This window comes from Tripterygium wilfordii, chromosome 7 (assembly GCF_013401445.1).
Source record: "Tripterygium wilfordii isolate XIE 37 chromosome 7, ASM1340144v1, whole genome shotgun sequence".
Taxonomy (NCBI): domain Eukaryota; kingdom Viridiplantae; phylum Streptophyta; class Magnoliopsida; order Celastrales; family Celastraceae; genus Tripterygium; species Tripterygium wilfordii.
In genome coordinates, this window is record NC_052238.1 from 5,883,511 (window position 1) to 5,903,108 (window position 19,598).

At 37.6% G+C, this 19,598-nt stretch overlaps 5 protein-coding genes across 5 annotated transcripts; 2 read left to right on the forward strand and 3 right to left on the reverse strand.

Annotated features, from left to right (window-relative positions):
• Window positions 1-1,126: 1,126 nt before the first annotated feature.
• On the forward strand, window positions 1,127-2,574 carry LOC120001221 (heavy metal-associated isoprenylated plant protein 26-like). The gene is made up of 2 exons (XM_038849445.1): window positions 1,127-1,374; window positions 1,995-2,574. Exons 1-2 carry the CDS (start codon window positions 1,294-1,296, stop codon window positions 2,376-2,378), a joined length of 465 nt encoding a protein of 154 aa, XP_038705373.1. The 5' UTR covers window positions 1,127-1,293; the 3' UTR covers window positions 2,379-2,574.
• A 1,681-nt stretch (window positions 2,575-4,255) lies between these two features.
• On the forward strand, window positions 4,256-8,048 carry LOC120001666 (WD-40 repeat-containing protein MSI3-like). Its single transcript, XM_038850086.1, has 6 exons — window positions 4,256-4,681; window positions 5,247-5,570; window positions 5,670-5,813; window positions 6,420-6,544; window positions 7,004-7,099; window positions 7,694-8,048. The coding sequence occupies exons 1-6, from the start codon at window positions 4,364-4,366 to the stop codon at window positions 7,908-7,910; spliced, it is 1,224 nt and encodes a 407-aa protein (XP_038706014.1). The 5' UTR covers window positions 4,256-4,363; the 3' UTR covers window positions 7,911-8,048.
• A 116-nt stretch (window positions 8,049-8,164) lies between these two features.
• On the reverse strand, window positions 8,165-11,109 carry LOC120001668 (basic leucine zipper 23-like). The gene is made up of 4 exons (XM_038850087.1): window positions 11,094-11,109; window positions 10,820-10,905; window positions 9,654-10,552; window positions 8,165-8,532 (listed from the first exon to the last, which is right to left on the reverse strand). Exons 3-4 carry the CDS (start codon window positions 10,432-10,434, stop codon window positions 8,504-8,506), a joined length of 810 nt encoding a protein of 269 aa, XP_038706015.1. The 5' UTR covers window positions 10,435-10,552; window positions 10,820-10,905; window positions 11,094-11,109; the 3' UTR covers window positions 8,165-8,503.
• A 2,572-nt stretch (window positions 11,110-13,681) lies between these two features.
• On the reverse strand, window positions 13,682-14,777 carry LOC120001669 (ubiquitin-conjugating enzyme E2-17 kDa-like). The gene is made up of 4 exons (XM_038850088.1): window positions 14,477-14,777; window positions 14,262-14,389; window positions 14,085-14,189; window positions 13,682-13,993 (listed from the first exon to the last, which is right to left on the reverse strand). The coding sequence occupies exons 1-4, from the start codon at window positions 14,760-14,762 to the stop codon at window positions 13,850-13,852; spliced, it is 663 nt and encodes a 220-aa protein (XP_038706016.1). The 5' UTR covers window positions 14,763-14,777; the 3' UTR covers window positions 13,682-13,849.
• Window positions 14,778-15,213: 436 nt separating this feature from the next.
• Window positions 15,214-18,682, reverse strand: LOC120001670 (rac-like GTP-binding protein 5). The gene is made up of 7 exons (XM_038850089.1): window positions 18,364-18,682; window positions 17,085-17,172; window positions 16,885-16,994; window positions 16,699-16,762; window positions 16,041-16,105; window positions 15,828-15,893; window positions 15,214-15,755 (listed from the first exon to the last, which is right to left on the reverse strand). Exons 1-7 carry the CDS (start codon window positions 18,460-18,462, stop codon window positions 15,651-15,653), a joined length of 597 nt encoding a protein of 198 aa, XP_038706017.1. The 5' UTR covers window positions 18,463-18,682; the 3' UTR covers window positions 15,214-15,650.
• Window positions 18,683-19,598: the final 916 nt, after the last annotated feature.

A 19,598-nucleotide genomic window follows, 5' to 3' on the forward strand; every position in this document is an offset into this window, starting at 1 on the left:
TCATTCGATTAAATTTATAGAGTGTGAATACATTGATACTTCCACACTCACATGCAAATATACTCACGTATGTCCTGGCCAAAGAAGCTGTGAGAAGGTCCTCTGATTGTATCATGTGGCTGTGAGGGAGGTCTACTTGCACTATCCTATGTTTTTATCTTTTGGATCAGTACTCCGTGTTTTGTTTTTCTTCTTTTTCCGCGTTGTATTTTGTTTTCATATTCCAGGCCATCTTATCCGATGCGCTGTTGTTTTTCTCAGTTTTGGTTATATATTCAAATGGTTAATAGTTCAAGCTTCAAACTGATATTTCTTTAATGCTTGAACTGATTCCTATCACTTTCCCACTTTATCTTTTGGATTAAATACATGTTCAGAGTCTCAGAGACGATGATGGAATCCATGATGCATCCTTGTGTAAACGAAGCAGTGTGACCCAGCAGTCATAAAATAAGGTGTGGGACCCAAACATAAAGTCCTGGCGGACCTGGCTCCCACCAAACAAATATGAGGTTAACATCGTAACCAACGTTGCGTCTCCTTATATCGCGACAAACTAAATGGACCCACGCGGGCCGGTGCATGGATAGCCTCGTTGAATCATGGACCCTCTAAAACCTCCTAAATTCAAACATGGACAGGTGGGTGCGCGTCTAATACAGTAAAGAAATTAACGGCCTGCATTTCCCTTCAAAATATCTGGTTAGAGCACATGAAATGATGCTATTTTTGTTGAGCCAACAAATATCTAAGAGATTTTATGTTTTTATTGATGTGGTTATATTAAGAGAAGTGTTTTATTGATGTGGTTGTATTAAGATTTTGTGTTTTAATGTATTTTTATTGTAGATAACATAAATATTGATGTGGTTGTATTAATATTTTGTATTTTAATGTATTTTTATTGCAGACAACATGAAGACATGAGATATTATTGTGTCCATATTAGGTGGAAAAGAATAATATATAGTAATTTATGTTTTATTGATGTGATTATATTAAAAGACGTGTTTATTCAATTTTTTATATAATAAAAATGAGACTAAATATTAATTTTTATTGGATTATTAAAAATATCATCATTGCAAATGCGCTTATAAATGGACGACCCCTTGTCTCTCCACTTCGACAGCACAACCTCTAGGCTCTATCTTTACATCGTCATTTTGACAATCACTGTGGAAGATATTTTGTTTTGTGGGTCATTCTTAGTATTTGCTCTCAAGTGGACTAGTTGTGTAAATTCAGTCTTAATACCAATCTTTTTGTCAAGTCTCTGGAAAAACTCAAAAGATGGGTGTTGTCGATCATATCTCAGATTTCTTTAATTGCTCCCATGGAAGTCACAAGCACAAGAAACGCAAGCAGTTTCAGGTATGTTTTGTCTTGCAAGCTTTGTCCTTTTAGTTGCTCTGGTGAATCTTATCTTTGCTTTTACGTCCCTTGATTTGTGTTCTATGTGTGGATCTGTACTTCCTCCTCTAAATTCAAATCCCACCCCGACCCGGATGACCCGGTCTTCTTGATTCATTTGTTCCTTTTACCATCTTCATTCGTTTATTAACGTCGTCATGTCGTTGAACTGGGCCTTCGTCCTCATAATTGGGTACTAATTATAAAGAAACAAAAATGGTTATTACGATCGACCTCGTTTCGAGCGATTGAATTTGTTCTCCGAATCGGGTACAAAAGTAAAGAAACGAAGTTTTATTAGCGGGTCTGTGCTGTTGTTTGCCATGTTAGAGCAGATCTTTCTGCATTGAGGGGTTGAACTGGACCATCAGCGTTGTTGTTTTAGAGTAAAACGGCAGTGGTTGGTTTCACTACCCAATTCTCATTTCCTTAAATGGTCGGGGCATTTTGGTATAGTTGTCACGTCGCGACAAAAGAGCGGCAGCTCTCTGATCTCTCTGCCCTTCCTTGGGGTGGTTACTGAGACAGGTTTTTTCTTGTACTATTTTATTTTTTATGTAACAATGATTGTTTGTTATCAGACGGTGGAGATAAAAGTCAAGATAGACTGCGATGGATGCGAGCGCAAGGTGAAGAGATCCGTGGAGGGAATGAAGGGTGTGTCGCAGGTGGTCGTGGATCGCAAGACCAGCAAGGTCACAGTCATGGGATATGTGGAGCCATCCAAGGTGGTGTCACGTATCGCATATCGGACTGGGAAGAGGGCGGAGCTGTGGCCATACGTTCCTTACGATATGGTTCAGCACCCATACGCTGCTGGTGTGTATGACAAGAAGGCCCCAGCAGGGTACGTGCGAAATGCCATGGACCCACAGACTGCCCAGCTCGCACGTGCCAGCTCCACTGAAGTTAGATACACGACTGCTTTCAGTGATGAGAACCCCCAAGCCTGTTCTATCATGTGATGATCATGATGATAATGAGTTCGTGGTTAGGATTGTATTTTTGCTTCTTGTGTTGCTGGATTTGTGTGTGGTAGACTAAAATTTTCCATTTTATATATGTTGATTTGTATTTGTAGATGGATGAAGTTGAATTTGAACCAATTTATAATTCAAATATTTTGTTTGTGTAAATTAACTTAATTGCTTTGGTGGGCAATGTCAATCTCTTTTAAATACCCAACTTATTAATCAAAGTAATAAAAATGGTGTGTATTATCTTGATGATCAAGTTCGAATCATCCCTTCCCGTTTAAAAATAAAAAAAATAAAAATTGAATGATTGGTACTTAAAATAAGGTGATGCCGACCCAAGGCTTGGGGACGAGACTGGTGCTCTTCGAAGTAGGTCTCATTTGGGTTGTTTCTGTTGTCAACACTCTTATTAGCCAAGGCAACCAAAGTCCATATCAATACACACAAGAAGGAACATATTTTGGGCACCAAGAACAAGTACGTTTATCTGGAATTGTTTCGTTCCTCGGGTCGTGTTCTTGACGGTTTCCATGGTAGATGTTGTCCAAATCAAGATTGGGAAGCTTGCCTGTGGGAGTCAATATGCTTTCCGTTCTGTGGTTTCACTTATTGGCCTTGTCTTTGTTGCCATGCTTGTCTACATAATCTATTGAAACCCACACAAAAGTCCCACATTGAAAAATTAGAAGAAAGTGATGTGGTTTATATAATACATGAGGAGATTCAACTCAATTACTTAAGTTTCAAATTTTTGAGTAAAGATGAGTTTTCCTCTATTATCAAATAAACCCTCAAGTGTTAAAAGCCCATATAATATGAACTCACCCCCGGTCAAATCAATGTTTAATGCTTCACCATCCCTTGGTCACAGCATATAGGGACACCATTCCAATATATTAAGTAATCGTCATTTTTTTTTTCAGGCCAAAAGAAGTCATCATTTATCAACATATTCAAAGTTCTCTATTGAAACTCCCTCAATTTTGTAAGTAATTATTTTTTTTTCAATAAAAGGGGAGGAGGATGTCGACAAGCCTCCTGCCTTTCCTCCTACTCCCTTGGTATAGATCTACCATTATTTCTGTTTTGTGCTAGATAATGAATGTTTCAGGGTTTCTTCACCACATTGTTTATCATAGAGCTGAAATCTAGATCTTCTCATCCATCTACCATGAATTTTTTACCGCATTGCTTTCTCTGATGTGTTTTAGCAACACATATATGATGTATAGTGAAGGGGCTTGTAAATTTGGTCGAGATCGATCTTTTTTGATGAATGAGAAGGGAAAAAACCTAGATCCAATCCATGTGTGTTATGTCTATTTTATGTTTGTTGTTTAGCCTGTCGGGGTTCATTCCGAGACAGTATTGTCAACCCGTGTTGCCCGCTGTGTGTTTATTATTTTGTTGTTGTTCTTGAATCCTGATGCCTACTTTCCTGGACTTCAATTTATAATTCACTAAGTTGCTATCGCGTTTAAAAAAAGTTCAAATATTGACTTAAACAAATTTGAAGAAATGACTCGTATTATTTTATTCAATAAAATAATAGATGAAAAATGCTTGAGACTCTTAAAATGTGACCCCAAATGATCCTTAATTGGGGTTTAAATGTTAAGTGGATCCTACATGTGTATTTATAATCAATGGTTACTTTAATGTCATTCACATTTTTGGATGTAGCATTGTTCATAATATAAATTAGTCTTAATTATGGTTTGAGATGGTTTTTGCCTCACGCAGTATAGATTCTGGGCTTGCTGGAGTGGGCTCTACTTTATTTTCCACTGTTGGGTTTAGCCCACAGATTCTTGGGCCTTTTAAGTCCATTCGATTCAGATGGTCATGGTCCTCTCTCTCCTTCGATAGCATATTGGCGCCAAGCCGAATGTGAGGGAAATCAAGAGAGCGCGAGCGCGAGCGCAGCCAAACAAAACCCCCATCCAGACTCACAGAAAAGACTAAAGAGAGACATGGCGGAAGAAGAACAAGAGGCGACTCCCGAGCAGCTGGAGGAGGAGTTCTCAGTGTGGAAGAAGAACACACCCTTCTTGTACGATCTCGTCATCTCGCACCCTCTCGAATGGCCCTCTCTTACCATCCACTGGAACCCCTCTTGGGTCCCTCAGCCCTATGCGGCCGATCCTTCTTTTTCTGTTCATAAACTCGTACTCGGAACCCACACCTCCGATGATGTCCCCAACTTCCTCATGATCGCTGACGCTGTCCTCCCCACCAGCGAATCTGAGGGCAACTGTGACGGTAATGGTGAAATTACTGTGATGCCCAAGGTTAGTTTATTGTGCATATCATCTGTTTGATGAAATTATTAGCTGAATTTCTTAGGTTTTTGTTTGAGAGAATGGTTTCGTGGATGCCCATTTCTGTTTATTTTCGTTAGACCACCAAAATTCAACTATCGTAATGGATGCATTTGCTTCTCTTGCGGTGCCAGTTGCTCCACGAAATTTTTTTCTTAAAAAACACTGAAATATCCACATTTAGGGTCTTCGATTTTTAAGACTGTTTTCGGTAACGCCACTGATTGAAATTGTTCCATTGTTATAACCATCTAGAGTTTGTCTATGGATGCCAAATCTCACAGATGAAAACACAACTGCTAATTTTCCTTTTAGTCTTGTCCTTGAACGGGATTTCTGGGTTTCAATCTTTTGATGAAACCACATATAAATTTGATCTTTTTCTTGAAAAAAATTATCGAACTTCAGGCTTATAGGTTTACATTGTAGTGGCTTAAAAAAAGAAGAAGGTGTTCACTATAGTCATAGCTAAAATTTGCGGTCGTCACGGAAGTTGATAAGATCAATAGCTGAATATGTTTGTGGCTTCTGGCAGGTGGAGATAGCACAGAAGATTCATGTTGATGGAGAAGTGAATAGGGCAAGGTGGATGCCGCAAAACTCAGCTATTGTTGGTGCCAAGACAAGTGGTTCTGAGGTGTATGTGTTCGATTGTACCAAACAAGCAGAGAAGCAGCAAGGGGTTGATTGTTATCCTGATTTGAGGTTAAGGGGTCATGATAAGGAAGGATATGGGTTGTCTTGGAGTCCTTTAAGGGAAGGCTATCTTTTGAGTGGTTCACATGATCAGAAGATATGTCTATGGGATGTCTCTGCTATGGCTCAAAATAAGGTGCTCGATGCAATGCATGTGTATGAGGTAATTTGAAACTTATCCTTTTTCTGTTGAAGCAAATGTGCTCTTCTCATATTTTTTAGTTTTATTTGTTAATTGTTGGATCTGTGTATGTCTTCATAGGCTCATGAAAGCGTGGTTGAGGATGTTTCATGGCATTTGAAGAATGAGAAATTATTTGGTTCTGTGGGGGATGACTGCCAACTAATAATTTGGGATTTGCGAACAAATGAAAAGCAACAATCTGTCAAAGCTCATGAAAGAGAGGTAATGCAATCTTAAATCTCATGACACCATGGTATTTTTTTTCTCTTCAATGTCTGTCCTTTCTTTCTTGCTAACATTATCTCCTTATGTTCTTTACTTTTGATCGTTAATTGTTTAAGTTTTTGATTGGTTATGCCATTATGCATTTCGATTTTTTTGAGGTGACAGTCAACACCAAAGTGTTCTTGTTCTAATTCATATCTCGCCCATATATGATTTTTATTACGCTGTGGCATATTTTCATTTGTTCTATGTCTTAGAAACAAAAAGATTTACTGAATAAACTCAATATAAATATCAAAGGGAATCTATGTAATGTATTCCTTCTAGTCTTTCGACTTGTGGATTCATTAATCCAACTCCAAATTATTTGAGGTAAGACGACGATGATTATGATGATGTTAACTTCTCTCCGACTGGTTGCTAAACTACCAATTTCAATAATTTAGGCAATGAGAGCAAAGAACTAGTTTTCTGGTCCTAAAAATAAGACCAATTTGCATCATTTATGTGTGTATGTCCAGTAGCAATCTCTCCTCTGTAGCTTTTTTCTCAGTCTTTTGCCAGTGCTAATAATTTCTTTGTTAATATTTTGTCTTGTCACAGGTTAACTATATATCTTTCAATCCATTTAATGAATGGATTTTGGCTACAGCCTCATCAGATGCTACAGTTGGTCTCTTTGACATGAGGAAGCTGGATGTTCCATTGCATGCTTTGGGTGGCCACACGTACGTGCTAGATGTGTTCTCTTCCATTTACTTTCCTGACAATATTTAGCAACACCGTTGTTGCTTTTAAATTGCCTGAAAAATTGAGATAGCAAATTATGTACTCAAGGCTAGGGTTTTCACTTTGATATGCAACTGAATTTACTCAACGCGGTACTCCCTTGAGGTCATATATGATTAAGTGGAAGCATGCATATGTCTGCAGGTTAATATGTATGTATGTTGTATCTAGCCAGCCATGTAGCATTTACGCATACTCGTCTCTCTCTCTCATCGGTTATTTAAGTGATTGTGGGCCCATTGGCTATAATTTTGCTGTAAAAATTTTCTTTGAAATGTTTTTATTTTTTTAATTGTTCAATGGTGATTGAGATTTGAATTTGGCATGATGGCGAGCAATTTTTTTATTCATTAAAAGGCTATCGATTGCATCATCAACTCTGGACTTGTTTCTTGCAGAGAGGAGGTATTCCAGGTAGAATGGGATCCTAATCATGAGACAGTGCTGGCATCATCTGCTGATGACAGAAGGTTAATAGTTTGGGACATTAACAGGTATTCAGATGATGCTATAAGTTTTGGTTTTCAATTCTGATGTTTTAATCTCTGTTTTTAGTCGCTATTAGTGATAATTTCATCCAGTGCTTTACCTAGTTGCCAAAAAGATGAAGGGAAATGGAATAGGACTTACATTCTCTGTTCTGTTCAGTAAATGCTATGAGATACGTATTCTTTTTTTGGTTTATGCTCTGTCAATTATTGAGTCCATCCTCTCATTTTCACTCTTGGAGTTGATCAGGGTGAAGTATGTTAGCACTTTCATTTCTGTAACGTTTCAGCGTGAACCATAGGATTGAAACTTCTCCACTTTCACATTCTTCACGAATGCACTCTCGATTACTGCTAGCAGCAGACCTATAATTTCATTTTATGTTTTTTTGGGTTCAATCGATGTGAACATTTAGCTTCTCTTAGTATGAAAAGTTCATCACCTTTGTGGCCTACCCTTGTCTTAATTTCAAAAGAATGGTTACAACTTACAAGCAATCACTCTTGCAATGTTGCAGCAGTCCTCTTAACCATGCACTTAAATCTCCTCAAGGGTCTAAAACTTTCATATGATTGATGATATCTCCTGAATATTTTCAGGATTGGAGATGAGCAATTGGAGCTAGATGCAGAGGATGGCCCGCCTGAGCTTCTTTTTTCTCATGGAGGTCACAAAGCTAAAATATCAGACTTCTCATGGAACACAAAAGAACCATGGGTCATTTCAAGCGTCGCAGATGACAACACCCTGCAGGTCTGGCAAATTGCCGAAAGTATTTATCGGGATGATGATGACATGCAAGCTGCTGATAAATAGCTGTAGAAAACTGCCTACATTTTCTAAATCTCATGCTTTGAATTATTATTCTGTAGCTCGAAACTTTATTACTTGATCATTCAATATGGTTCATATTAATGAGATTGCTAAACATGTCTATCAAGTGCTGGTTTTACCCGTTGGATTGACTCTAATCTCATAAAGCAATACACGGGAGGGTTTACCTAGTACACATCTGAATGGAGGTTTAGGGCTTCCACTGTCGGAGAAAAAAAGGAGCAAAACGCAATATTTCAAAGAATGTGAATTCTAGTCTCATTAATCAAATAAGTTTGCCAACCAAATTAGATTGTCTGCAATTGAAAAACCAAAGGTTTAAATACCCTGCGCAACTGCCGCAACACATACTTGGGGCTTCCTTCCTGGTCAGGAGCCAGAAACTTGAATCAAGCATAAAGGGTTAAGGGGGGTTCTAGTCCACCCTGACCTACAACTATGATACATAAAAAGACAAGAAATAAAGAACATTGGTCACCTGAGGAAACAAAAACTGCAAAACAGCAAATATCATTGCATGGCATTAAGCACCCCCACAGGCCCACATAGAAGGACAACGCCACTTGAAGAGTGCATCAATTTGCGGTTGCAGCACGAGCCCATCCTAGAAAAATGGATCACATCACGATCAATATCGCAAATGTCACAACCAATAAGTGGCATAAAGCTTACTGCCTCAGCCAAGTCATCCTTGACACACAATACAGGAAAAATAAAACACAATTGTAAATACTATTACACCATTCATACCATCTGTCAGATCTCATTAAACAGGTTAGAGCCTTTAGATTGGATCAGTCACCAGTAAGAGAAGTATAAAAAAAAAACACGTTGCAAGCAGAATTAGATATATGCCAGAGAAAATTGTGCTCAAATCATATAACGCGAAATCTAATGGGGAGTATTGCACAAAGTATTAAGAAGACAGAAAACTCAAGTCGGGAATTGGCCAAAATTGAAGGCCAAAATTGAAAATTTATCAACGATCAGAAGAAAGAAGATGCATTTACCAGAAATCAGGCTAAAAAACCAATAGCATCATGAATTCATCCATAAAGTTGTATATAAAAGACTGACAAGCTTCCACGGACATATATATTGGTTATCCTTTCTATTGTTCTGCATTTCACTACAACCATCCAACATTAGTATATTGTAGCAAGTTTCACCCTCTTAGAAAGCACAAAAACAAAAAGAGAGAAATGTATAACTATTGACTGACTTTAAAAAATTATAGTATGTTAACCTACAAGTCCAGCCTTCATCTTACAGGATGCTACTAACTAAAACGAAAATGCTTTCCTAAACTGAATGGGTATTAACTCCCCCGCCAAGCACATTAAACTTGGACTAAAACAAACACCATGCTACTAACTTCTCAACGACATAATACCATATAGACCTTGCAATACTTATAGCATCGCTTGAAATGCAGAACCTGACTCCTGCTTACCTAGGAACACGATTGATCACAGGTCCTCAAGACAGCCACAACCTTCCTCATTCCTTACAAGGTTAATATAAAGAACCCTTAATTTATCATTTACACTCGTTCCACAAGCTCCTTACTAAATTTACATGCTAAATGAAATGAAGCAAATCCAAGTCTGCCTAAATATTGGCAAGGTAAAAAAGGAATTGCAAAAAAAATAAATAAATCCAGTCTAATCTAATAATTCCACTTACAAGATTCATGAAACAAAGAAGAGGGCTTTTGAATTTCACCTTTCCTTTTGTTGGTCCCAGTAGAATTGGCATTGGTACCTACACTCCCAAGACCACAACCAGACAGCTCTTTGTTTTCTGAATTCTGGTTTGCAATGCACTGCAAATTCTCAAATTCACAACCATTGTATCCTTGCCCAATCATTGATGTACCCTCTCCACTTTTGCCTTCCATTCCTGGATGAAGGCAATACATTTGATCACCACACTGCATGTTGCATGGATGCATCACATATGCACCAGGCATATTTGGATTAGCCAAATTCATATTAGCAGATTTCTGGTAGGGAAAAGATCCAATCTCCCCTTCAATCCTCCCCCGGATATCCACAAGCAAACATTTAAGCCTCGCAATCTCTGCCTCCAATGCTGTCTGCCCTTGCAACCTTTTCAGCAATTGCTGGTTCAAAGCCCTCAACTTTACAACCTCATCCTCCAAAGATGCTGTTCTAGCTTTCTTCTTTTCCCTATACTTGCGAACTGCCTCACGATTCCCCAATGGTCGTTTCTTTGACTTCTTCTCTTCCGATTCAGCAGTGTCGTCAGTTGAAACCTTATCCTCAGATGCTGCAGGCAGTATTTTGGTATGCACATGAAAACAAGTATGTGTATGTGAGTAATCTGGGCCGGGTGGATTGCAAGTGTGTGTATGAGTGCAAGCATGAGTGTCCTTGAGAAGTTCATCGAAAAAACTGTCCATAGAGCAACTGCTTGGAATCTCCCCCACGTTTGGGCTGGAAAATACTTCTTGGTTTGAGAAATCGAGCTCCCCGTCCTCCATTACGACCCCGGAATTCAAATGTATGCGAAGTATAAAATATAACCAGGAAGTGATAAATCTCGGATTTTGACCATGAACCAGTAGCCGGAGGAAGCCAATTGTTAGTCTTCAATAGCATCTAGCAACGCCAAAAGAGATATTATGCAATATTAAAGAACTACAAACTAGCAAGAAGAGGATTGGGTCTAAAACTAAAAAAATAATTAAAAAAACTCCAAAAAAAAACAAACAAACAGAAACACCAAGAATTGAAGCAATTCGCTCATTACCCAGATGATATTCAAACAACCATGAAACTTCAGAAAAAAAAATTTAGATTAAACTAATCCAATACTTGCCAAAAAAAAAAAAAAAAACTAATCCAATCATAAGAATTAAGACTTGCCAGAATCCATAAGTTGCAATTCGAGATGCGATGAAGGATTGCAGACAAAGAAACGAAAATTGTAGTAAAGCTCCCAAGTCGAAACCCTAGAGAGGCAGAGAGAGATCCGATTTGGGAGAAGAGTGATCATCAAAATACGGTCAGAATCATAGAAAAAATAAAATGTAGCCCTAAAAAAAGACTAGCTTGTATGGAAACAGAGACACGGCATTGACGGCAACATTTCCATGGTTGATTTTTCGCCGTAGAAAGAAACAATCGAAAATGGACGTACCAGAGACAAGCAGCCAACTCAGGTCGAAGCCAGTGTTTGTTTGGTCTCTCAAGAGTCAGAGATTCTCCGAAAAGGCTCCTTTCCCAATGTTGGTCTATCAATTTAATAAATTTATACGTACAACTTGAGGGACTTATTCATAAATAGTGAACTATTTGGGGTCCACGAACTGAATTGACTAAAGTTAGTGCCCCTGAATATGAATATTATGATTTCGAAATAATATGTGAATCAGTGAATGAATTTGGGTCCAAAATCTAGTGATGTTTGATTATATCTTGTTATTTTCGTAATAATGATATCATTATGATAAAACTCGGAAACAAATAAGTTTCGGATAAAAATGAATTTTCAAAATTACCTTCAATCCTAATCTAATTATGCATGACGTTTCTCCAATATTACATTGGGTTTTTATATATATGATGATGATATGCAGCACATTGTCACAGTCACAGTCCAATCAGGATTATAGGATCAAGTGTTAAAGAACATATATATCACAACCAAGTGATTTATATGGGTAAGGTATTTTTCTTGGGCTTAGTGAGTTGGGTTTCGACATATAATAATTGAGCTCAAGAGGAACAAAGTCATGCTGTTCCAATGTATCTACGCCAATAAACAATATTCAATATTGTTGATGTATAAATGGTGTTGAAATAAGAATATTTATTCCATCACTTTGAAGTTTGAAGCTAATTAATCATCATGACTTGGTCCAAACCGAAAGTTGTCGCAGTTTAGGGTGCTGTGTTCTTGGAAATGAAGAAGGACGATTTCAGTCTCCCAATCGGTGTCTCCTCATAGCTACAAAGGATGTCATAGACCTAATTGCATTAGATTACCCAATACATTGATTAACTGAGGCCCATAGGCATTCGAAGCCACCATAAAGGTGGACTATAACCTAAGGATTAAAAAACAAAAATAAAGTAATAAAACGCAAACACTAAACCGAAAATCACCAAACATTGTTGGACGACACCTGATTACACCAGACACCGCTGAACCACTGTCCAACGAGTTCGACTCCACCGGTCTAAGCCAAGTAATAAAAACTAAACAAAAAAAAAAAAACACAAACGGTAACTTGGATCTACAACACGGATTTTGACTCCCCTATAACAAGAGAGGTCAAACTCCTTTAAATCTGAAATCTCGTCACTAAAATTCTGAATAAATGTCGTTGGAGCACTGAAAACGTCAATGATTTAAGATCCACGACAAATGGAGGAGATTGAAATCCGAAAAAGAGAATTCCTACAAAATCCTTATTTGAAAAATAAAACATCACAAAATGAAATAGATCTGAACGGAGAAAGAGCATATTTAACCCATGGGATGAAAAAGTGAAAGAAGAGGGAGAGGAGAGGGGGAGGGAGCTACGAAAGAGAGAAAGAGAAAGAAGTTGGGAAAGAGAGAAGCTGGGAAAGGAGTAAGAGGGTGAGGCAGGGAGAGAGAAGGAGAGCGGGAGGTGAGGAAGGGGGAGGGGGAAGGAGGAGGCTCCTCTCTCCAACACTTGTTTGGGTGTCAGGCATCGTACAATAATAATGTCTTGGGTACGAATACACCACCAAAAAAGCGTTAAATTGTGGTGGGCCTGTACTCTTGGATGTGGAAGGTTAAATTGGCATAGGCTTTGGCCCATTAGACAAAGGTCCATAACGGAAACACCAACAATAGACCAACACGAAATCAAAAGTGTTTTTAATTTTTATAATCCGGAAAAAATCTGTTGATGGATATAAAATATATCCTTTTTTAGATAGAAATTAAAGTATATTAAATACTTAATTATATCCTTTTTTAGATAGAAATTACTTACCAAATGAGCATGAAATTTGCATGACCCTACCAACCACATTCCACATGCCAAGAACATATGAAATGTTCATGAATTCTCAGGTACATATGTGTTTATATATAATCCATTCACAGACAGTTTTCTAAGAAAATCAATCATGGCTTTTTTGATAAACAAGAGAGTTACTCCAATCTTGATTATGATGATGATGATGATGATGGTTGCAGATGTTAGTATTGCAGCTAGAGATGTTCCTCCTGCTGCTGGTGGTAGTGGTGGCTCATCATCACCACCTATGTATTATTTGCAGAGTCTGTGCTGTGAGAGACACATTGTAGGCTGTTGCCCTATTGAATTCAATAACCCTATCAAGTCCCCAAGAATTCCTCCGCCCTCTCACTGAAGGCGAGCAGAATCTCATTGTCTGAAGAGCTCTACCGCAGTCCATAATAAATCGAGGGAGATTTATCAACCCTTGTTGTTATTGTCTGTCTAATAATAAGAATCTCCTCAGTTTTCGTCGTAATGCTTTCGATTAATGTCCTAATTAGTCCTTATCTCCTTTCCTTTTCTAACATATAACAAACCAAACGATTGCTTTCAAAAGTAAAGATTCAAAGAAATACATAATAACTTCTGCGCCAAGCAAAGATATTCAACTAGCAGAATAAATCAGACAGGATTTTAAGTTATATAAGCACAAAATCTATTAATTATCAACCATGTCGAGCAAAAGTTTTGTTTAGTATTGAAGAATCAACTCCAGAGGTTATTTCTCGCATAGAAGTATTCGTCTCATGATGTAATGGCCTTTCGGGCTCAACACAATCTTATGTAACAGTTGGCTTAGCCAAAGAAATCTTTGGCTTTCATATCAAGACAGCAAAATGAGAAACAGAAGATTTAAAATTTCAGAACAAACAGGAAGAAAACAAGTACATTTCAGGGTTCAGCCCATCGCGTACTTTTGGGTCCAGGACCGAGCAGTTGACTCGTACTTAACTTTGTCAGTCTTGCAGGTATGTGCAATTTCAGGAACCAGTGGATCATCTGGGTTAGGGTCTGTAAGCAGTGAACATATAGAGAGTAACACCTGCATTAACACAAGAAGTATGTTTCACTGTGACTTCATATCAGGCTTGCCAAGCAAAGGTATGTGTGTTTTTCAAAAAAAAAAATCTGACTTTGGATATGGTGAGTGCAGGACTCCACTGTTCCTTGAGTATGTCCAAGCATATGTTCCCGTTGTGGTTTATGTTTGGATGGAATACTTTCGTCCTGAAAGCAACCTGCAAACAAACGTTGGACAATTAGATGGCATAATAAAGTAAGTTCAATATTAATATTTGGTTTATATATACCTTTGGAGGTTTGAAAGGATAGTCGGGAGGAAAATGGATGTTCACAACAAAGACACCACCTGCATAGGGGCTATCATTTGGTCCTATGATGGTTGCTTGCCAATGAAACATATCTTCTGCTACAGGACCTGAAAATGCAGTATATGAAATTGCATAAGCCTTTTAAGTAATTATATGTTGAAATGCAATTTGAGTTACCTTTTGTCTTTCAGTACCTGCACTGCATGAAGTAGGTGGATCTTTCTGCAACTCCCTCAGCTCCTTCAATATCCTCTTCGATGCCATCGAGCCACTTTGAGAAATGCTCCTCTTCGTCGATAATTCTTCGAGATGAAAAAACCACAAATGGTGTGAATGTTGAATTTGTTTATCCACACCTTGCAGAATGGAGAAATGGTGGAGTATATATATAATGCAGCAACTGGAGATTCCGGGAAATAGACGTCCATTGATTCTTTCCAGACTCATGAAGTGGGCAGAGCATAGATTCCTGAAATCCATTGACGTAGAATAAAAGAAGATAATGTTATCAACACAAGAACCATATCTTTTCATATTCGATCCTTCTTGGTCAACCACTTCATTCCAATTTGAATCACTCTTTGTTTGCAAGTAGAAACTCTTAACAGAAACAATGTATTCTAGTTCTAGATGCCGGATGGCTTAAAATGTAAGTGGAAACACCTCTTGAGACAAATGACTGTCCACATCTCAAAAAGAAAAATATTCGTGCTTAGCTTGTTAAAGAGAACAGGGAATCTCGGACTGAAATGAAAATGACAGACATCAAATTTATCAAAGATTTTGGGTTGTATATCTAAGAGAAAAGGAGCATGGATACGATATTCTGTCCATGTCCATCATGAGATGTAAAACAGACCCAGTTAGTATTTCTTTGACTTTCTATTCTTCCTCACAAATCAAAGTCCCAAAGAAAATACAAATATAGGTATGGCAAGAATGGTGCAGATATCAAATACGCTAAAATAAGGTAAGCTGATATGTCATTGTTCAACACAAAATTACAAACATATGGATACAGAACAAAATATAAGGGAAAGAGTTGGGTTCTTCAAGAACAAATTTTCCTCATTCTAGTCAATACATATGCTTCATACATATATAGGGACAGGGGGGAAGATGATATAGGGGTCTGCTAAGGGAAAAGGGAAACATCTGATATACAAAGCAAAACATAACCCAGCACGGACAAATCATTTGATGCTTAGTGAGAGCTCCTTAGATGAGTTAATTTGCAACTAAACCAGTCTACTGCTTCCTCAAGGCAGGAAGGGATGAGATCATTTATGGTAATCTTGAGAAACTAACACGGGAAATCAATAATTAGTCCTGTCCTGACTTCAACCCTGAAATGCAGTTTGTCCTTTACTACAAGATAGAGCAGGCCTTTTGTGCCTTTCTCTTCTTTTTCTTCTTCTGCTTTGGTGGCTGGAGAACTACCTTAATGGCCGCATCAAAAACGGCTTTCACATTCTGCAATCACAGCAAGGCAGTTATTATAAATCCAAACAAGTTAAGAGGTACGTATAAATATGATGCATATACCTGCTGGGTTTTTGAGCTACATTCAATGTAAACAGGAGCTTCAATCAGCTTTCGAAGTTCCTCACCCTACCAAAAAATATAAAATCAGGACTTAGTTCTCTGAGTTGGGTTGAAACCATGATCATGAACCACAAATACAAGCAAGAACACAAAAGCACCAATAACAACGACCACAAGAAACCATGTACTGAAAATGGAAGAAATAGCAATTACCTGGCCTGTGGTTATGGGAACTGCACCAGGGTGGTCTATAAAAAATTGTACGTCATCCCGAAGATCTACAAGTTACAACAAGCCAAAATAGCTGTCATAAGAACTGAAGACTCATTGATGATGAATCAATGATAATTGCGACATCAGATTTTATGACTAGATATTACAATGCTACTACAAGAAAGAGAGCAATATCCGAAACAAAACATTTTGCTGCCACCAAAATCCTGAAAGATAATAGGCATGGACACGTCAAAATTTCACATAAAAAGGGGGCAGTGATTTTTCCTTCTTGTTATTGGTTGTTAAAATGCAAATTTTGGTTTTGAACAGAAGACTGTAAATGAGTCAAGATAATTTCTACAAAGTCCATCCTGCTTCTTAGACTTCCCAATAGGTATAAATAGAAAACATATAAAGCAATTTGACGGGTGAAAAGAACGTATTTACCACTCGGTTGCATCGTAAAATCAAGAAAAAAAAATAATTAAGTACTCATCGGATTACATGATTGTGGTAAATAACAGGCAAGCAGGGCAATGATCCAAAAAAGGAGTTAAACGACATATCAATAGTAACACACTTGTGGACATAAGAGCTTCAAATAATTTATTGGTACAGCAAAAAAACAGGGAACACCGTAGTCGGAGAAACTAACCAAGCTTTGTTCCAACAAGAATAATTGGAACACCAGGCGCATAATGCCTTAATTCTGGAATCCACTGAACATTGGAACAGAAAATATAATGAAATTATCAGAAAATTATAGAATAAGAAATCTAGAAGAAGAGCGCATTAAATTAAGACACCTGGAAAAAGAGTTTTTAGAGAAAACAGCTCTTACTTTTTTTGCAACATTTTCATAGCTAGGTTTGCTAATGAGAGAAAACGCAAGCAAGAAAACATCTGCCCCACGGTAGCTCAAGGGGCGCAATCTATTATAATCTTCCTGGCCTGTTCCATAAGTTAAGGAAATCAAGCCAAATACAAGAAATTGTGAAAGACAAACAAGATAGGGAGGAAAAAAAGGAACTCTAGGCCTACCGGCAGTGTCCCATAGTCCTAGATTAATGGTATTCCCATCCACCACCACATTTGCACTGAAGTTGTCAAACACAGTTGGCACATAATCCTGGACCACAACATAATGTAAGACAATGGAAAATTTCCTTCACAAACATCGTTAATTGTTACCAAAAAAATATATAAGAACGAGTATAGAGTCACGATCAGAACAACCACAAAGAATAAAACTTGTTGAAAGAAGCCTTATCTAAAATATAAAATCCAAGAATTTACCCCTTCCATATGACCACAAATAGAAACTATATTAAAAAAACAACATTAAAGCCATCTAGGAAGAAACAAACAATATACAGCTCATGCCAATATGCTACGAAAGATCTCCAGAAAGGAACTTCTTTAACCTTTCCTTTGATTCAAGATGATTATCCCTTTAGGTGCACAGGATAAGAAAAAAGGGAGGAAAACCAATGGGGTATAAAAAAAAATTCTCAGGAACACATAAAACCCACTGTAAGCACTGATTTACTTCTTCTAATGAATCATCAAAGAGTACCACATAGAGCTCATTATGCCAATTTTAACAGAGCAATAGCATCAAAGATCTGAAGTACAAAGTATAATATCATAGAATCCAAGCTGAGATTACCACTTTCTTTCTTTCCCCGTCTCTCACAGCCAAAGAAATATCAGACAGAGAAACAATGATTATCCTTAGAAATGGTGTTCCACTACAAAAAGCACTCCAACCCTGCCTTCCAGTCTTAATAAAACTCCACATTTATGATATTCCTCCTCGCAACTCAAAAACCAACCAGTTTTTTTAAGCCCCTGGGTTATTCTGAAGCCACCGCAAGATCGAAAGATAATACAAGGAAAAAATTTTCCTATAGTGTAACTCACCGATGGACCAAAAGAAGCCCCGGATTGCTAGTATTCATTCAAAGATAACAAACCAGATTCCCCGAGAAATCAATGTTTGACCCCAAAAAGACCTGCCCCGAAAGAATGCACAAGTTCGTAGTTCTATATCGTTGCACTATACGACATTAACAAAACAAAATTACCCAACTTTCACATGGAATGCCGAGACAAGAGAACTCAAGACTTCACTATTACTCCTCCCACAAATTAGCCCCAAAAAAAAAAAAAACTTTCACTCAGCCCACAAATTTCAATAGGAGACACAAGCAGGGTTGACTTCATAAACCCAAGTCGCCAACTTTCAGCCAGTTTCCTACATTTTCCCGGAAACCAAACAAGAGAGAAGAAAAACAGAGATTCAAAAAAAAAAACTAACCGTAGGGAAAGTGTTACTGGTGTATGAAATGAGCATGCAAGTCTTGCCAACAGCACCATCACCCACGGTAACGCACTTTATGAACCTTGAAGCGCTCATTCTCTCCCTCTCTGTGTTCTCCTTGTTAACTGTTAATAAAGCCCTAGATTTCGAGAATTTGACTTGTGTGAAACATTAGACAGAGCCAAGAAGGAAGGACACGACAGGTCTTGTCCAGCTTTTATAAATTGAAATCACAGGTCCCCCAAATTCAACTCCCCAATCCTAATATGTAAAGAAACCAACATCCATCACTTTCTCTCTCTGTCTCTCTTGATTTTGTTCCCTTATTTTCCTTTTCTTTCTCTTTTTATTTTTATTTCAATATTTGGCAGGTTTTTTACTTTTATTTCAATCAAAAAGCAAATACTCTTAAACTTATCTTTATCCAACTTCCAAAACAAAAATATGAGTAATTGGAAACCGAGGACTTCTCATGTGCGGGATCCCTCGCCCTATTTAAAATACGAGATTCATCTAATACCATTCATGCGCAAACTCCATCACATGTGGGGGCCGCATTCACATCAAATGAATAGTGTCAAATGGATCCCTCACCTGAGAATTTTTCATTGAAAACCTATTAGTTATAAGCGCATGTCATGTGCGATGAATATTCTCTCACTTGTTTGTTAAATTAAAAAAATGTAGATTTCAATAGAGTTTTTTCATACTCCAAAACATTTTTATATCATTTAGCAATACCTTAATATCATTGTACAACAGAATTGTGTAAACTTAGAATCACATACATGTCCTAAAAATCATAGATGTATATACCAACAAGTAGAGAATGGATTGCCTTATAAATTTTAGCAACTCTAATGAGAGTGTTAAATGGGATGCTATAATATCGATTTAACTACCAAAATAGCCTCTCAAACTAAAATGGTGGAGTGTTAAATTTAGCATTTTTTTGAAGAAAACAAGAGAGGTGCTGATGTGCTATGGGGGAAGGTAGTAGTTAAGAGCGGAGATGTACAATTGAATTTCAATTTTAAATGGGTTTGACCCAAAAAAGAATAGCAAGTCTTAAGTGGTTAGAATTGCCATTGCTTTTCATATTTTTGGTGACCCATCACACTCAATGAGTCTTAATAAACCAACTTAATCCCTCAATGTAAAGATACTCAATTGGTTAGCTCCATTGACCCACCTAATATCTTTAACTGAGCCTAACTAACCTGTGAATTGAT